General features: G+C 60.0%; 1 protein-coding gene and 1 long non-coding RNA gene across 3 annotated transcripts in view; one reads left to right on the top strand and one right to left on the bottom strand.

Moving 5' to 3' along the window:
• Positions 1-2,686: 2,686 nt before the first annotated feature.
• On the top strand, positions 2,687-8,917 carry LOC123387767. Its single transcript, XR_006602255.1, has 2 exons — positions 2,687-3,064; positions 8,311-8,917. It is a non-coding gene; the product is annotated as an uncharacterized LOC123387767 (long non-coding RNA).
• Positions 3,587-18,056, bottom strand: part of LRP5 (LDL receptor related protein 5) — a 96,965-nt gene continuing 82,495 nt past the window's right edge. For both annotated transcript variants that reach the window (XM_045066029.1, XM_045066037.1), the window contains 6 exons: positions 15,063-15,299; positions 12,612-12,722; positions 10,616-10,852; positions 10,258-10,397; positions 5,819-5,916; positions 3,587-4,058 (listed from right to left, as the gene is read on the bottom strand). In XM_045066029.1, coding sequence (XP_044921964.1) covers positions 3,797-4,058; positions 5,819-5,916; positions 10,258-10,397; positions 10,616-10,852; positions 12,612-12,722; positions 15,063-15,299 — 1,085 coding nt within the window. In that variant the 3' untranslated portion in view covers positions 3,587-3,796. The remainder of the gene's footprint in view (positions 4,059-5,818; positions 5,917-10,257; positions 10,398-10,615; positions 10,853-12,611; positions 12,723-15,062; positions 15,300-18,056) is intronic.

The raw sequence follows: 18,056 nt of genomic DNA, 5'->3' as shown, positions 1-18,056 counted from the left end.
ATGCTTTTTTTTCCAAAAAAAACACCTTGTGCTATTACCATCATTTCATAAAAGAAAGGACATTTTAACACATCCATACACCCAGATAGAAAAAGGCTTTAAATCGAATAAGCTCAGCTTGGAGAAATCAGCCACCCATTATCATTCCTGCTGTCCTGTTCTGGGACTCAGACCCAGTCTGAGGGCTAGAGTGAGGCCACCCTGGCGGAGGTGGGCAGGTCCTGGGCCAAGTCGCCTGTGAGCTGAGGGTCAGGTCCCATGAGGGGGGGCCCAGTGAGGTGAAGAGTCAGTCAGGTGATTGTCAAGAAAGAACACTGCAGGAGCCACATCCCACCCAACGCCCCCAGCCCCCAGGTTTCTCAGGGACAGAACTTTCCACACCTGCCACATCCCTGTTCCCCAGCATCCTGCCTGGCAGCGGACATGACCAAGACCTGGCCATGTGGGTTTTGTTCAACCGTGCAGGGCAGCGGAAGACCCAAGGGTGCTGCTGGGCCCGGGACAAGGAGGAGCTCCACACACATTCTGGAAGACGGCTGGAGGGCTGAGCCGAGCAACTGATCGGGCCCGTGGGGAGTGAGACCTCGCAGGACTCCAGAGACCTGCGACAGAGACTTGGGGAGTAGTGGGTGTCACTGCAGAGGGGAGGCGGTTCGGAGGGAAGGGGGAAAGGTTTGAGCAGTGCCCAGATGTCGGCACTATTCCTTGTGTAGAGGAGTGGTTGAACACATGAGTGAAAAAATTTCTGGTTTAATTATTTTCCCCCAGACCATGATCTCCTCAACTACGAACTGGGGACACAATCCACTTAGCTGGGCTGTTGTGAAGTTTAAATGAAATAAGCCAAGTTAACTTCACCCCCTCATTTAAGACACAGCTTAGGGGCGCCTGGGTAGCTCAGTCGGTTAAGCATGTGCCTTCAGCTCAGGTCAGATCCCAGGGTCCTGGGATGGAGTCCTGCATCTGGCTCCCTGCTCAGCAGAAAGTCTGCTTCTCCCTCTCCCACTCCCTCTGCTTGTGTTCCCTCTCTTGCTGTGTCTCTCTCTGTGTCAAATAAAAATCTTAAAAAAAAAGAAGAAGAAGAAGACACGGCTCAGATAGCGCCTCCTCCAGGAAGCCCTCCCTGCCCTCCCATCTGAGGAGGATATTCTCTCTGGGTCCCCATATATCTCAACACGGTGCTCCGGCCCTCAGCTTTGGAAACTGTCTGCAGCACCCTCAAGAGAGGAGCCCCCATCTGACTCATCTCTGGGTCCCCCAGCATGGGATTTACGTGCAGGGATCCGCACAGAGTGGGCGCCGACAGATTCACTTGGAAGAGAGCAGGCAGAGCAGGTCGGCGCCCATTCCTCACAGCTGACCTCATGGCAGGAAAGGGTCCAGCAGCGTTGCTTCTGGAGATAGGCCTGGGATGCTGGGGGCAGGGAGAGGAAGGCTGCAGAGCGTGTCTCCACCGGCCCCTCAGCCCATGCTGGCTGTCGCCAGGGGTCAGCAGCACAGCCCACTCCTTCTTCACCCCTGGCCTGATCCCTGGCGGGCCCTAGGGGAACAGAGGGAACCCCCGCCACGCATGAGGGAGAGAGGAAGGGCAGGAGAGTGGACCCCCATGACACAGTTCCTGCTTTGGCATCAGCCACGTCCCCCAGCCCTTCTGCCCCCGGTGGCACGAGTGCTGTCATTCCCACCTCAGGGCTCGTGGCCCGACCTGGAAGAACAGGGAACCCCCCCAGCCCCTACAAGCAGCTCCTGGCCCCGAGGGCCCCACCACGGGCCTGAGCGCTCAGGATGCTTCCTTGAGGTCTGTGGGTCCTTAGCTGTGTGACCTTGGGCAAGCCTGTCACCTCTCTGGGCTTTAATAAGTCATAGCTTTCATTTACCAAGGGGGTACTACCTGCCCAGCGCTCACTGGGCAAGGCTTCTCTCCCGATAGGCTTATCTCATGGAAGTCCTAGGGCACGGGTGACGCTGCTCTTCCGTAACGGGTGGATGAGGCCAGCAGGGTAAGACGATAAGAGGCGAAGCTGGCCTGCCTTCCAGGCAAACCCAGGCCCTCCTGTCTGCCAAGGGTCCTTCAGTGTAGGTCCCCACCAGGTGGCACAGCAGCCCTGGGGCAGCACTCAGGCCTGGCCCTCCTGTGCTAGCTCTTGGCTTGCCGTAACGGCGGGGGCGGGTCACCTCACCCTCTTGTCTCCAGTGTCTGGTCTTGGTCCCAGGGGTTTCACCAGCCATGCTAACTGTGACCTCAGGAAACTCCTGGGCAATCGGAGTGGGGGAGGGGCAGCTCCCCAGAAGTCTAAGGAAACCAGACTTGCGTGCCCCTGCTCTGTCCCCTGTTCCGGCAGTCTTGGGAGCACCAAGGGACACCACCTTTCCCAGGCTGCCTCCGCAGCACTGGGGCCCCAGCATCTCACTGTCCTGGGATTTCCCCATCCCAGAGGCTGTCACCTTCACATTCCAGGCCCTGGGGGTTGGCCCAGGGTTTGATCCCCAGTCCTGCTGGGAAGCCCTTCTTCTAGATCTTTGTGTTGATTCGTAAGTGCAACGTGTGCCCAGGACTCCCAGTGGTGATTCTTCTCTGACCTCCCTGTGACATTCCGATCGTGGGTAGGCGTGGGTAGGCCCTTCCTGCCTGGCACGGCCCTGGCGGGGGGAGGGGGGGAGGGGGGGAGGGTAGGGCAGCCAGGCCTCCTCATGACTCATGACTTTGTGACTTCTCAATCTCCTGCAGCCTGGAGACCACCCCCCCAGCCCCAGGCCCCGTCTCTCGGTCTCCTCCCCAGTGGGTAGCAGGACAGGCCTGGGGCTGTGTTTATTGACTGTCTCTGTGACGACCAGGCTCTCTGGGGCCTGTCTGCTGGGAAGGACAGGGCGGCAACCAGGGAAGGCAGGAGAGCTGCGAGGTTCCCACCCGACCCTGGGCCAGAGCGGCTGGGCAGCCCCAACCACTGGGGTCCACATGGAAGGGTGGGGCCGGGAGGGATCCCCCAGCCGGCAGAAGCCAGGGCGGCCACACACAGAGATCAGATGGACGCAGAGACTGGCCAAGAAGTAGCCCAAAACCCAGGTACGTAATCTGCAGAGCCCAGTGCAAAATGAAAATGCAGGACCTCTTAAAAACTATTCCAAGGGGCGCCTGGGTGGCTCAGTGGGGTAAAGCCTCTGCCTTCAGCTCAGGTCATGGTCTCAGGGTCCTGGGATCGAGCCCCGCATCGGGCTCTCTGCTCAGCAGGGAGCCTGCTTCCTCCTCTCTCTCTGCCTGCCTCTCTGCCGACTTGTGATCTCTCTGTCACACAAATAAATAAATAAAATCTTAAAAAAAAAATTTTTCAAAAACGATTCCAAATTTCAGCATGGGCAACAGCGGAGCACATAAGAAACAGAGGCCCTTCATGATGCCACAAATCAGGTCTCCTGCCTGCACGCCTCCACCCCGGGGTTCTGCCTACCTTGTGGGGGCCTGATAGAGACACGGTGCTCAGGAGGATGAGTGCACAACTCTGACAGCTGTCCAGGGGAGGGCAGAGGCTGAGATCGCCTCTGTGAGGACACTCGATTCAAAAACACACAAGGCACAAAAGAATGGCAGTGACGTTTTAAAAAAATTAAGTTTATAAATATTTTCTCCACTGTACAAAGTCCCCAGCCCTACCACCCCCATCACTGTTCACATTCCTCGTGTTTTTAAAATCCCCACTATATTTATTTTTTTAAATCATAAAATATATTTTTTTCTTTGTTCATATTTAAAACTATTTACAAGGGGGCAGAGAGGCCGGGGGGGGGGGGCTCGCGGAGGTCAGGAGGAGTCCGTGCAGGGGGACGGAGGGGGCGGGAAGAGGTGGAAGTAGCTCCTCTCGGTGGCGGGCGAAGGGGGGCAGCTGTCCTCCGCCGACAGGTACTGGCTGTGGGGCGTGGGCGGCGGCGGGTAGGGGTCTGAGTCCGAGTTCAAGTCCAGGTAGTACTTGCTGGCCTTCCAGCGGCTGGCGCTGTAGTCGCTGTCACAGACGTCCGTGCTGCAGGGCGTCGTCGGGGGGGCCATGCCTCGGATAATGTAGGGCCTAAAGGGGACACAGCGGAGTGGGCTCAGGGAAGAGACACAGGGGCCCCTCCTTTGGGTGTGGTCTCTCTGAGCCAGAGTCCCCACCTCTGAAGTGGGCGGGCCTGCACCGAGTGTTGTGGGGGAGGCCCTGGTAAGGACTGTCCCCCTGGGCCAAGGTTGCCTTTATGGAGAAGGGCTTCCAGAGCCTGCCTGGTGGGCCTTGGTTGAGTTAACTCCTCTGGGCTTCAGTTTCACCTTCGTGAAATACGAGTGAAACAGTACCTGGTTCCAAAGGGGCTTGTGAAGGGTCAATGAGATTCTGCATGCAAAGTGCATGGAAAGTGCTAGAAACAGTGCTGGACACCAGGGAGTGCTTGACAACCGTTGCCCATTGTAGCATTCCTATAAATATCAGAGACCACCGGGCCTGCAAGGGGCCCGCGTTGAGTTAAGGCACCCTGCCCCAGGAGGCGGCTCCCAGACATCTCCTGCACCCTCAGGTTCTAGCTGGGGCAGCTGCAGGGCCCGAGCTGGGGATGGGGACTGGGGTGTGTTTCAGAGCCCCAGGGGGCTCATGGGGGCAAGAAGGTGCAGCCAGCACCTCGGGGCCTGCGCAGGACATGTGGTTCCGAGAAGGTGCAGCGGGAGGACCCTGGAGGGGCCGGAAGGGACCCGGACAGGCAGGGGCGGGGAAGAAGCGGCACAAAAATCAATGTAAGGAATAAAGCCGGGGGTGGGCCAGGGACTGAGGGGTCTGGCGAGTGTGTATGTGGCGGCCTGGGGACACACGAGGGCATTGAGGCACTGGGGGGGGGGATGGAACCACTGCAGGTCCCCAACTCGGGCAATGACCCAGTAACAAGGGGCCCCACTCCTCTTCGGGCCCCCGAGTTCCTGAAACGGCCACCAGATGGCAGGCAAAGCCGCGCTCTGGGTCTCCGCACCAGCCTCTCCAGCGGGGAGGAGGAGGGGGAGAGGGGGGAGAGGGGAGGGGGGGAGGGGTCTCCACTCCCAAGCCTCTGCCTCCACCTGCCCCTTCAGGTAGCTCCCGTGGGGTGAGGGGTCCAGGACACCCGTGTAGAAGGCCACCTCAGGCACGCAGGCCAGCAGCACAACCCAGATCCCTCTTCTCAGCATTCTCAAGTGTCCCCCCAACCCAGGGAGGTGGGGAATGCAACCCCAGCTGGACAACCTGGGGGGCGAGCCGACCTGCGGGGTTCCGGGCAGTGGGTCGCAAGAGAGGATCGTCCCGCTGAGGGCCCGCAGTGGTGGGGGCCACGACAGTAGTTACGTGACTTGGATCTGATCCTTCGGGGACAGTGGCAGCAGGTGGTGGCCCTGCAGCTGGCTTCGGACACAGGCAAACCTTCGCCCCTGGGTACTGGCCTCCACGGGTAGTGGGGGCCCGGCCAGGCCACAGTGGGAAGTCCCTGGTGGCATCATTCAAGGCCTCACCTATCTGGGCGTGTCCCCACTGAACAGAATACCCCCAGAGCTACTTCTGGATTCCAGAGCCTGGTCCAAACATGGGATTTGGTTGGTTTCTGGAACTCCACAGGCAAGCCCAGTTCACTCCAGATGGCAGGCAAAGCCGCGCTCTGGGTCTCCGCACCAGAGACCGGGGATGGTCTGAGGGCCCAGGAGAGCCCACCAGCACCCTGGACCTCTCTGCCAGGTTTTTTCACCCAGGAAATGGGGACAAGGGCCCTCCTGTGTCCTTGGCTTGTCGGGAGGCCCAGCCGGCCAGTGGGGTGCAGGGTGGCGGCAGGGACCTCGTACCTGTAGGGTCTCGCGGTGGTGGGAATGTTTGAAGAGTAGAACATGTCCACGTTGTACAAAGAGGGGTCCGTGGCGGGGGACGGCGGCGGGTTCAGGATCTGAGAAGAGCCAGGCAAGGGTTACGGGCTTCTGGTGGTGGCCCCCTCCCCCCAGCGGGTCTGCACGGGGCCTACTTGGCATGAGCCTCACGCTATGGGGAATCAGCAGCTGTCCCCTCAGCCCTGAAGGCCGTCACAGCAGTGCCTGTGGCCCAAATGCCGCCTGAAGACCCCATGACCCCAGGCCCACGCCCAGCCACAGATGTCCCCGCAGGCCCTGGGGTGTCCCCCGGTGCCAGCAGGTGCCTCGCGAGGCTCCTCTGGGACTTCTCCCCCTCCCCTTTTGGACTCTGACTTCCCCTCCTCTCTCCACATGGTGCGAAGACGAATTCCTACGAGGACTTCCTTATTCCTATTGCCGAGGTGGCTCCGATTTCCGGCTGAAACCCTGACCCGGTACAGGGGTCGCCCTGCTGAGGGACGGGCCCTGGCCCCACATGGCCCCACCACGCAAATCAGGGAAAGGTGCCCCTTTCTTGGGATGTATTGCCCCAAACTGTGATGATGAACACGATGTACCCTCCAGAGCCGGGCAGCCCATGACTGGCCCCACAGAGGGACAGAGGGACCTGAGGCCCCCGGTGACACACACCATCTGTGTCTTCCCCAGCAGCCGCCACCGGTAACACCCCACCCATCACACGGCCCTTCTGAGCACACAGGCTTTTATGGGGTCACAGCCAGACCCGGCTTCTGGGGCTCCCACAGCTGAATGGGAACATGGCTGTCATCACGTGTCCTGAAGGACTGGAGGGCAGCAGAAAGGCCTTTCCCGACAGGCAGATGGGTATGGGCCCTGATCAACCACTTCCCAGCTGCGGCGTGGCCCCTGGTGACATGTGGTAACCCGTAAGAAGTGCCCTTTGTGGGATGCCTGCCTGGATGGCTCAGTTAGTTAAGCATCTGCCTTTGCCTCGGATCATGATCCCAGGGTTCTGGGATCGAGTCCCACGTCAGGTTCCTTGCTCGGCAGGGAGCCTAATTCTCCATCTGCCTGACGCTCCCCCCGCGTGTGCTCTATCTCACTCTTTGACTAAAAAAAAAAAAAAAAAAGTGCCCTTTGGGGAGTAGCAAGAGCCCCCCCACTCCTTATTCTGGGGGAAGGTCCTCCCTGGGCCAAAGAGCCAGCCTGGGGATTCCTCAGGATTTGTCCCCAGAGTTGGGAGCACACGATACTGAGGGGATGTCATTCAGAGCAGGGAGCAGGCACCCGGCAGGGAAGCCCAGCAGAAAGGGTCTCCTAGATCCGCCCCTGCCCCCTGCGCCCTTGGGGTTCTGCTTCCTCTTCTGCCCATGAATCTGACTGGATCTGGTTTCCCCTCCCCTCCCGGGCCGAGGTGAGCTTTGGGATTCTGCCCACCTCCCTTCCTCTGCGGGGGGTGGGGTGGGGTGGGGGGTGGTGCTGCCTCCCTCAGCACTGTCCTGGGGGCTCTTCCCAAGTTCCAGGGGTGGCCCCTCTGCCACGCGGGCTCAGGAGAGCGCCCCCTTCAGGTCGGGCCGACGGAGCGCACAGAGCGCGGTGGTTCTGGGGAGCGGCAGACCAGCGGCTGAAGCCAGCTCTGAGCAGCTATCCTTGGCTTCAGATGCTGTCGTGTGGGTTCCAGAGGACACGTGTGAACCTACTCTGTGATCCTGGAACGGCACACCCATGTCCCCGCACGCCAGTCCGAGCCCACAGAACACACCCCACCAAGAGTGAGCTGTCCTGCTGGCGGCGGCCTTGGTGTGATTCTGATGTGTCCATGCGGGTTTGCCCGTTAGTATGTCACTCTGGCGCAGGACGGTGACAACGAGGGAAGCCGTCCCCGTGGGGGGCAGGAGGCATGTGGGGAATTTCTGCACCTTCCTATGCATTTGGCTATGAACCTAAACTGCCCTTAAGAAACAGCATTTTTTTTTTTTTTAATCAGAGAGAGAGAGCACACAAGCAGGGGGAGCAGCGGGCCCAGGGAGAAGCAGGCCCCCCGCAGAGCCGGAAGCCCAACGTGGGACGGGATCCCAGGACCTTAGGATCATGATCTGAACCGAAGGCAGCCGCCCAACCGGCTGAGCCACCTGGGCGTCCCAAGGAAGAGTCTTAAAAACAAAAAAAGCGCATTTGTAAAACTGGCAAAATCTGAACAGAGCCAAAAATATCCTATCAGGAGCGCTTGGGTGGCTCAGTGGGTTAAAGCCTCTGCTTTCGGATTGGGTCATGACCCCAGGGTCCTGGGATCGAGCCCCGCATCAGGCACTCTGCTCAGTGGGGAGCCTGCTTCCTCTTCTCTCTCTGCCTACTTGTGATCTCTGTCAAATAAATAAATAAATAAAATCTTTAAAAAATATATATCCTATCAGTGCCCTACCACTTATGTTGTGCTACTGCCCTAGACTGAATACTTGTGTCCCCCCCAGAGTCCTGTGCTGAATCCTAACCCCCAATGCGAGGGCATCAGGAGGCGGGCCCGGATAACAGACCCCGTGTGTCCCGTCAGGAGGATGAGGCCGCCTTCTGTGAACCAGGAACGGGGCCCCCATAAGACCCCAAATCTGTCAGCGCCTTGATCTTGGACTTCGCAACCTCCCAAACTGTGAAAACCAGCTGTAAAGCAACCCCCGCCCCCCACCGTCCGTGATAACTTCGTCAGAGCGACCCAGGAGGACCAAGACGCTGGTGATGTGGCAGGTTGCTTTTGAGGGGATCTGGGCGAAGCGTACGTGAGCTCTCTCTATGTTCGTGACAACCTGTGTGAGTTGACAATGATCTCAAAATACAAAGTAAAAATAGTTACTCTCTCGGCTGGGAAAAGAAAGACCGGCCGCCAGCGTACTTGCTGTGTACAGATGCCCTGGAAGGACATTTGAGACACTCGCCATAGGATGTGGCTCTGGGGGGCAGGGTTCTTGCTCGGGGTGAGGGGGTGATCGACCCTCTTTCTGCTGTGCATTCTGTTGTACCTTTTGAATTTTGTACCACGAGCCTCTATTACTGATATGAAAGAATGCAGTTAATTTGAAAACAGCTGGCTTCACAGGGGTTTCTTTCTGGCAAGACGGAAATGTTCTAGAATGGCGGCGACGGTCGCACACACCTGTGACTGTACTAACCACCGCTGAATTCCACCCCTTAAGTGGGTGAACTGTACGGAACGCTAAGCTGCTTATTACCAGCTGGGCTGGTAATAGTATCATCTCTTGCTGCTAATAAGAATCCCCCTGCCCCGCCTCAGCTCCCAGCGGAGCCAGGGGACAGGGAAGCCAGGACACCAAACCTCCTGGGGTCTGCATGGGCAGGCACAGGGGGTGGTCCCGGGGTGAGCTCGTATTTCTAGCGGGTCCCTTGGCGCACTGAGAGTCATGGGATGGGGGCGGCAGAGAGGATCAGAAGGGTGGTGGGGAGTGTTCTAAACTCCAGGCTTGCGGCAAAGAGCCAGAGGCTGCCCCTAGACACAGCCCCGGCCGACGCCAGGAAGGTAGAAACACCTAGCCCGGGCGGGTGGGGCTCCCTGGAGCCTCCTCCAGAGAAAGCTCAGAGACAGTGTGCAGCTCAGAAGAGCATTCTGTTGCAGGAAGTTGGGTTTTTAAGGATTAAAAAGTGTAGAACAGGGTAACGCCAGATTGTCTGTGATTGTCTACACAGACTGAGCTCGTGCGTCGAGCTCACCCAGGTCCCTGGGGCGGTGCTCTTGGAAGAGTCCCCCCCGGCCCCCTTCCCAGCCAGCCTCGGGAGAGGTCCCCTGGTAGGAATCTTCAGTGTTCTGCCCTCTGTACGGTCATTTCTCTGTAGTGTGTGGCTTGGTGAGGACCCGGCCCTCAGCCCATGCGGCCTCCACAGACCGTTTCTGCCACAAAAGTCGCCTGTGAGTGCCAGGCCTTTGGAAAACAATCCAGCTGTTTTCTGGGACCCAGCAGGGCCTTGGGAGGGAACATAGGGTGCTCTCAGCAGGGGCGCTAAGGAGAGGGTCGCACAGGCACCGTTGGGAGCACCCCGTCCAGACTGGCCCTACAGGAGGCGGTCATAGACGGGCGGGCCTATGAGGAGCAAAGCTGGTCACAAGGACACTGAAATGTCCAGCAGCAACGCTAGGAGGTGGGGTGATGGGGAGACTCTGCCCTGGCTCTCCGGGGAGGGGAGGGTTTCCAGGTGAGCCACAGTGAATGAGGGTACCCCTCCTAAGCAGAAAACGCCCCGAGAAAACGGCGAGATGCGCGCAGGGAAGAAGGCAAACCGTCCGCTCTTCTCCGTGCCGGCAGGACAGCTAATAGTTCAGGGAATCCTGAGGTCACACCAAGTATCCCCCGGCCAGCCACAGATGGTGGAGGGTCCCCGGACGGGCAGGCCTGCCCCCACCCCCCACTCACCGGCGGGTACAGAGTGGCCTTGGTGCTAGACGAGCTGCTGGACGAGGCCCCGGTGACGTGGTTCCGGTCATAGAGGGGCACTCCACCCCGGCCCCCCATCAGGCTCACGGAGCTCATCATGGACTTGCCACATGAGATGCCTGCCACGGGGAGGGGGACGAGGTGAGTCAGGGGCCAGCCCCCCGCCAAGACATAGCACATGCTCCTCGGCTCCTGCTGCCCCCTACATGCAGGTTTGGGTGGGTGAGCCCTGTCCTGTCCCTGCCCCCGATGGCCCCTCTGCTCACACCCCCGGTGTAAGTCTCAGTCACTCGCCCCACCTCTGCCCAGGGCCTTGCACACAGCGCCAACATCTTACCTGTGAAGGGACCATGCTGGGAGCTGCCGGGGGCTATGAAATTGAGGGGAACGTGGGGGGTCCCACTGACGTACTCATGCGGGAAGGGCCCACTGGCCCCGGCGTAGCGCTGGCACAGCACACGCTGGCACACGAAGTAGACCCCGCCCATGACAAACAGGGACAGGATGATGCCGATGACAGGCCCGATGGCGCTGCTATGGGCCGGGCTGTCGTCGGACGGTGGCTTGGTGATCTCTGCGGGAGAATGGACAGGGAGAGATGGCGGTGTTGTGCGAAGGCACAGGCTCCCCTGTGGGGGTGGACCCTGCGGGGCCCAGAGGGGCTGGTTCAGGCCCAGCACCCGTGGGTGGTGGTGGGGGGGGAGAGGGAGATGCCAGGCTGCTGGGGTGCCGCTGACACACTGCCCCCCGCCAACCCGGTCTGCCCGGAACACCCTCCTCCCTCCTCCTCACCCGCCCCCTTACCCCCTCATCCCCCGTCCCCTCCTGGCTGGCTGAGCTTTACCTACTTCCCAACAACCCCTCAAAAGCGACTCCCCGACGGCAGCCTTGGATTCAGCCCCGGATCTCGGGGCTCCCTGAGTCACGGCCCCCAGAGAGCTGGGCCTGGAGGCACCTGGAGCCGGGCACTGGAGCCCGATTCAGGTGGGGGGCAGGTAGGCAGCTCCCGGGGCTGCAAGCAGGTCTAGCAGGGGACGTCACCCACGGGCAGGGGCCGGCTGGACTGACGGCGCACCCAGGCCAGGAGGCCTGCCCTATGCCCCACGCACCTGCCCGCACAGAGGCCCAACGTGAGGGCAGCATGAAGGGCACCATGAGACAGAGCCTGGGCCTGGGGGTTCCGCCAAACCTGCAAAGCCGGAGCCCACTCAGGGCTGCGAGGAGCCCAGGAGTCCTTCTGGGGGCCCCACCAGTGCGAGGGCCAGGTGCGGGGACTCCCTCGGGCTGGCTCCCCGGTCAAAGCCTCGGGGGATGGGGAGGGAGCCCCAAGGCTCGAAACTCAACTTTCACAAAAGGACAGTGGGTTTCGCATCAGGCTGGCCCGAGGAGCTCAAGGGCTTTCCACTATGTCTCCTCCTGTCTACCAAAACCCAGGGGGAAGGAGGAACATGCTGGCTCGGGGTGACAGCACCAGACTACAGATAAATGTCACCCCTGACACCGGAAACACCGTCAGACTGGCACCGGCCCAGCAAAGGGGCGGAGGCTCAGACCCCGGGGGGCAGCCATCTCTGTCCTCTGGCCCCAGGTTACTACTCACTTGCTTGAGATGGTAACTGAGGTGCCTCACCTGGCTTCGCATGAAGGTACAAAACTGTTTGGGCCCCCCCCTTCCCCACTCACAAGACCTCTCTCAGCCCAGGTACCTCGACAGTAAACGGAGAGCCCACGGTCCCCAAACACATGTGTACATTCCCACTTCCTATCTGGGGCTCTAGCTCCCTTCCTGTCTGAAATGAAGACAGACTTTTGAGAGCCACCACCTCCAGGAAGCCTTCCCTGACTGCCCTGGCCTCATGTCCTGTGGCCCCCATCTCTGACTATACAGGCCGCGTCACTCAAGAGGTACAGAGCACGTGTGTGCATGTGGACGTGCACGTCCTCATCCGGAGAACAGGCTGACAGGGAAAGGACCACCCCGACCCCATCAGAGCAGTCTCACTGCCCAACAGATGCCCCGGTGTGAGGTCCTAGAGGGCAGAAGCATGTCCCCTCAGGCACAGTCAGCTGCAGCCCCCCCCCATCTACCCCACAGGGGGCCTGTCACTGTCACAGCCAGAAACACCCCAGGGCCAAACCCCCCCGCCCTAGCTCAGCCTCACCACTGCCTCTCCTTCCCGGAAGGCTTCCGTGCCAGCCTCCCTCCCCTACCCCCGGCCTCCAAGGCCGAGTACTCCCAACCTTCTAGCCTCTTGGTTCAGCCCCCAGCCTATTTCCTCCCTCTCGGACCCCGCACTCGTGCGGGGCGACCCCTCCGTGGGAAGCTGGCTCACCGCACATGAGCTCATCGGAGCCGTCGATGCAGTCGGGGAAGGAGTCGCACTGCTGCTTGATCAGGACGCACTGGCCGCTGGCGCAGCGGAACTGGTTGGGCAGGCAGATGGCTGCAAGGGGGAGTCGCGCGTTCAGAGGGGACATGGGCCGTGATGCGGCCAGGTGCGCTACGTGGAGAGCCAAAAGCCAGTGCTCCCCGCCACAAAGACCCAGCAAGAAGGTCAGGTTCCAGATGCAGAGCAGACCAACGGGACCCTTTCTAGGATGGGGTCAGGGAGCGGTCACAGCAAACCTGGTCTCTACCCTCCCCACAATGTCCCCCGGTTCCAAGGCCTGTGTGATGCTGGGGTAGGGCTGAGAGACCTCAGTGACCCCTGGGAGGTATTTATCAGGCTCCTACCACAGGTCAGGCCCAGACAGGGCCAGGACTAACACCCTCCGCCCCAGGGCTCGCCTGCGTGATGGGGAGGCAAGAGCCAACAGGAGGAATGACCTAGAATGGGTGGGGCAGGGGACAGGTGCTTTCCCAGCGGAGTTCCCAGGGCAGAGGAGCAGGAAGGTGGAGCAGATCTCAGCCAGGAAGGCCAAGGCAGCTCACAGCCTCCTGGACCAGGAGGAAGAATTCTGCCTGTGTACTGCCTGCTGTCTCTCTCCCTCCGTGCCCCAGAAAGCAGACCGGGGAGGAGCCACCACTCTCCAAGGAAGACACTGCGGGGGAGAGTGGTGAGCTCATTGGAGCCGTGGATGCCATCGGGGAAGGAGTGGGGGGGGGGCTGCTCAGCCATCGCCCTCCCCAGAGTCTGCTATTTAATCTCCCCACTGGCCCTGCCCCGAGGGCCCCTCCTTGGGAACCAGAGATGAGGGGACCCTGTCCTTGCAGCGGGTGGGACAATCTGCTGGCAACAAAGCTGGGAGGGGGCTTCCGAAAGACAAGGGAAAGCCCAGAGCCCGAACAGGGCTCACTGTCAGGGCTGAACTTTGCACCAGGATCAACATTCACGGGGAAAGAAGCAGGGCATGGCTCCTGCCATCCTCGGAGACTGTCACCAAAACACTTGTGCTAGGGCAAGGGTGTACAGTGGCACTCCGCAAACTCTCCCGTAAGGCGCCAGGTAATAGGTGTTCAAGCTTTGAGGGCTGCAGGTCTCTGTCCTAAGGACGGAACTCTGCTGTTTCATGGCAAGATCAGTATGTAAATGTACATGCATATGTATGTGAGCGTATGTAAATGTACATGCATATGTATGATGAACATATGTAAATAGACAACGTGTACACAAAGGAACCTGGCAGGTCAGGATGTGGGGCATCTGGGGATCTGGCACTCGCTCAGGTGGCAGTCGGGGTCTGGCGCTGGGGCTGAGTCTGCCAATCCCTAGTCTGCCACCGCCCTCAAATTCTCAAAGGGTCCCTAAGCAGGCAAGACTCCCCGCCTGCAGCTTTCTATAGAAGCAGCTGAGGAAGCAGCACCCCACCCTCAGGCCCTCATCTCCCACAGGATGGCTGCTCATCATGCCGGGGACAGTGGACGGTGACCAATGAGCACGTGAGTTATCTAAGAACACACCTGGGCGCCTGGGTGGCTCAGTGGGTTAAGCCGCTGCCTTCGGCTCAGGTCATGATCTCAGGGTTCTGGGATCGAGGCCCGCATTGGGCTCTCGGCTCAGCAGGGAGCCTGCTTCCCTCTCTCTCTGCTTTCCTCTCTAAGAACACACCTGCCAGCTGTGAGGGAGACAGTGCAGCACCCCCCCAAGCTCAGTCGTGGGGCCATGGTGCTGACGGTGTGCAGCAGTAAACTACAGGAAACTCAGAGGAGGCACACAGATGGGATCCTGCTGGTCAGAGTGGACTGGGGGTGACTAAAGAAACCTTTGTCCCTTGGGCTCAGTGGGGTGCTAGAACCAGCCAGGCGCCAGCGTTACCCCGTACACCCCTCCGTGGAAGACAGCAATGCCTGCGGGCCCGGGATTGATCAGAGCGTGCACCACGGAAGTCCCCCTGACTCCAGGATCTGCCTTGGGCTCTGGCGAAACTCGACCCAGTGAGGGAAGGCTCTTTCAGTGTGTCTTCAAGCCAAATCGCCTGACCGGACGGGGCGGGGTGGATGACATGGTTTTCCTCAGTGGGCCTAAAAGTAACCTTTTCCTCTCCTAAACCGAGGAGCGCCTGGCAATTTGACCCTGGCAAAGGTTCTATGGCAAACCTGCTCTTACGTGGCCAGACTGAGCCCGAGCTCTAGGAGGCATCTGGGGAGGGGCAGGGGTCCGGGGAGGTGGGGAAGGGCCAGGGCCGCCATGGGAGGGGGTGGGCAGAGGTGGGCACAGGTTCTGGGAGGATCTAGCGGGGGGGGGGGGGTGAGGGCGGGGCCGGGAGGGGGCGGAGCCGGGAGGGGTAGGACCAGAGGCGGGGCCGGGAGGGGGCGGGGCCAGCAGGGAGCCCTCCGGCCTCACCATCGCAGTCAGCCTCGTCAGAGCGGTCCTGGCAGTCGGCTTCACCGTCGCATCGCAGGCGCAGGTCCACGCACTGGCCCCGCGCACAGGGGAACTGGGCGGCTGAGCACACAGGGCAGCCCTCCTCGTCGCTCTGGTCGTCACACTCGGGGAAGCCGTCGCAGCGCCAGGCCCCAGGGATGCAGTCAATCTCCCCAGTGGCACAGGCGAACTGGTCGGGGGAGCAGGTGGGAGGCTCTGCGGGGGAACACGGCGAACACCATCACCCACCGCACCCCCCCCCCACCCAGGCCAGGCGCTGCTGGGCTTCCAAGCGGGAGATAGTTCAGCTCCATCAGGGTGCTGTACGGCCCTGTCTCCAGGGCAGTGTGACCGGTCACAGTCCTGCCTCTAGCCCCAGTGTAAGATGAAGGTGGGGGTCATAAACGTTTGCTGAAGGGAGACACGAATCCCCTTTGTTGCTTTTTGTAACTGTAGGGAAAGGGTGCTGAATGGAAACCTGAGCTTTAAGCAGCAGGTGAACACCAAGGTGAGCAGAAAATGCTCTTAGCTAGAAACTCCACTCTGACCACTGAGAAGCCAGGGCAGACCCACCTTCCTGTGGCTCTCCTCGTCACACGCACCTCAGGCACTGGGCCAGGTCTCTGGGGATGCCCACCGGAGCCCCAACTGGGGCCCTGCCTTTGCCTGCCTGGGGTCCCCAGCTGGGCTGTCCGTCTAGTGTAGAGTCTGTACGCATGTCCGCCTGGCCACATACACACACACACAACGCACACAGCCCCCAGGAGATGGGGGGTCACAAAGCAGGTGCTCGGGGCCTGCACCTGTCACAGGTCTGGAGCAGCTGGAGCCGTGGGCTGGGGCTCTGCGGGTGGTCAGCACACCCCCGATACAGCTCGGGGTGCGGAGCAGGCTAAGGAGAGGCAGGAGAGCGAGGAGGCCATGGGAGGAGGGTGCACGGGGGAGGAGTTAGGCTCCCAGTGGAGGGAGTCCCTCAAAAGTGGGGGACTGGGTGGGCAGGAGACAGGAGCCCTGGGGCCGGGCCACCTCCTCCCGGGTGACCATTCCTCACATCCACCTTCCTCAGCACAGGCCAGGTACCGGCCAGGACGCAGCTGGGGAGCAGGACGGGACAGGCGGGGAGTAGGACAGGGCTGGGGGTGAACCTCGGTGCCCTTCGGCAAATCTGTACAACCAGACGAGCGCCCCAACCTCGCAGAGCCTCCGTTTCCTCATCCCAAAACAGAAGCAGCCACGCTGCGTCCCACGTCCCTCACAGGATGGCAAGGCGAGCATGGCTGTGTGTGGCTGCCTCTGGCTCAGGAAGGGCGCAACCGGCTTTAGTGGCAGCGCCCGAGAAAGCTGAAGCACGTGGCTGGCTGCCCCTTCTGCCGTCCGGCTCCTGCCACCTCGGGAGGCACAAGGGCCCTTGTCACCCCCGAGAACCCCTCCAAGCTCTTATGCTTCTGTGCTCCCCCCAGAGAAGCAGCCAGGCATCCACAAGTCTGAAGGACCAAACCGAGGGCTGGGAGAGGGGCCGAGGGGGCACCTCGTTCAAGTAGAAGCCCAGGGTTGGGCTCCAAGGGACAGCTGAGCACTCTGGGCAGTCCCCTCTTTCCCAGAGCAGCCCGGACATCTGCGGGGGTCAGAGCCACTCAGACCACAAAACCATGTGAGCCCTGAGGCTGGAACTTGGAAAAAAGCCGTAAAGAAGCTCAGGAGGGTCAAGGTGGCCCCCATCAGGGACAGACACAAAGTGTCCCCTCTGCTCTAGGCAAAGATCTCTGAGGTTCACAGTGTAAGGCAAGGCAGGAGAAAGTTCCAGAAGGACAGGCCCTGGGGTCCTACCCCCTGAGCTCCAGGGGCAAGGCGAGCTGAGAACGGGCATCTTCTGTGTGTAGGACACAGTGTGGGAGCCCTCAGGGGTGAGGATAAGCAGAAAAGGGACGGAATTAAAACCAGCCTGAGTTCTGGGGGCAGGAGAGAGGAAGCCCTGGGATGTGGGCTTCATCGCAGGAAGGGTAACAACGGTCACTTATCACTGGGACCGCCCAGCGCCCACCACCAAGAGCAAGCTGGCACTCGTGTGGGCCACGTGCTGGGGACCATGCTAAGTGCTCGTGACCGAACACCACACAGCTCCGAGGCAGGTGCTCTCGACCTCTCTTTTCCAGGGAAGAGAAAGCGAGGGCTCAGAGAGGGCAGGTGATCAGGCCAGGACGGCTCAGCTGGGAAGTGGCAGAGCCGGGGTCTGCGCCAGGTGCGCCTGACCCTAAGCTTCCTTACATTCTTGACCACTCCCCGCTCAGCTTTAGGGGAAAAAGAGGGTCCGGGGTGGGAGGAGGGAGAACAGACAAAATTACAAAGAGAAACAGGCAAGGAGAGCTCGCAGGCGGCCTGAACACCACTACCCATCCACTGCTCTAACGGACTTCGACAGAATACTTCCCCCGACACGAGCAGATGACCTGTCCTCCTCAAGCGGACATGGAACACTCACCAAGAAAGACCACATGCTGGGTCATCATATACACCTGAACAAAGCTCGACAGTAGTCAGACAAAGTATGTTCTCTGACCACAGTGGAATTGAAGGAGAAATCTGGGGCTCCTGGGTGGCTCAGCTGGTTAAGCATCCAACTCATGCTTTTGGCTCAGGTCATGATCTCAGAGTCCTGGGATCCAGCTCTGCATCAGGCTCTGCACTCAGGAGGGAGTCTGCTTGAGATTCTTTCTCTCCCTCTCTGTCTCCCCCGACTCGCACTCTCTCTCTCTCTCAAATAAAACTAAACAGATCTTTAAACTAGAAACAAGTCACAGACAGAGAGCTAGGAAATCCCCAGTTATTTCGATATTAAAACAACACACTTCTAAATAACTCAGGAGCCAAAGAGAAGATCTTAGGAGAACTTCTAAAACAACTGAAACTAAAGGAAGAAAATAGAACTTATCAAAATTTGTAGGATGCAGCAAAAGCAGTACTGTGAGGGAAATT

The sequence above is a fragment of the Mustela putorius genome, unplaced genomic scaffold (genome assembly GCF_011764305.1).
Source record: "Mustela putorius furo isolate JIRA1106 unplaced genomic scaffold, ASM1176430v1.1 tig00000127_pilon_pilon_pilon, whole genome shotgun sequence".
Classification (NCBI taxonomy): Eukaryota; Metazoa; Chordata; class Mammalia; order Carnivora; family Mustelidae; genus Mustela; species Mustela putorius.
Note: the sequence above shows the minus strand (reverse complement) of the source record. Positions and strands in the feature narration are given on the sequence as shown.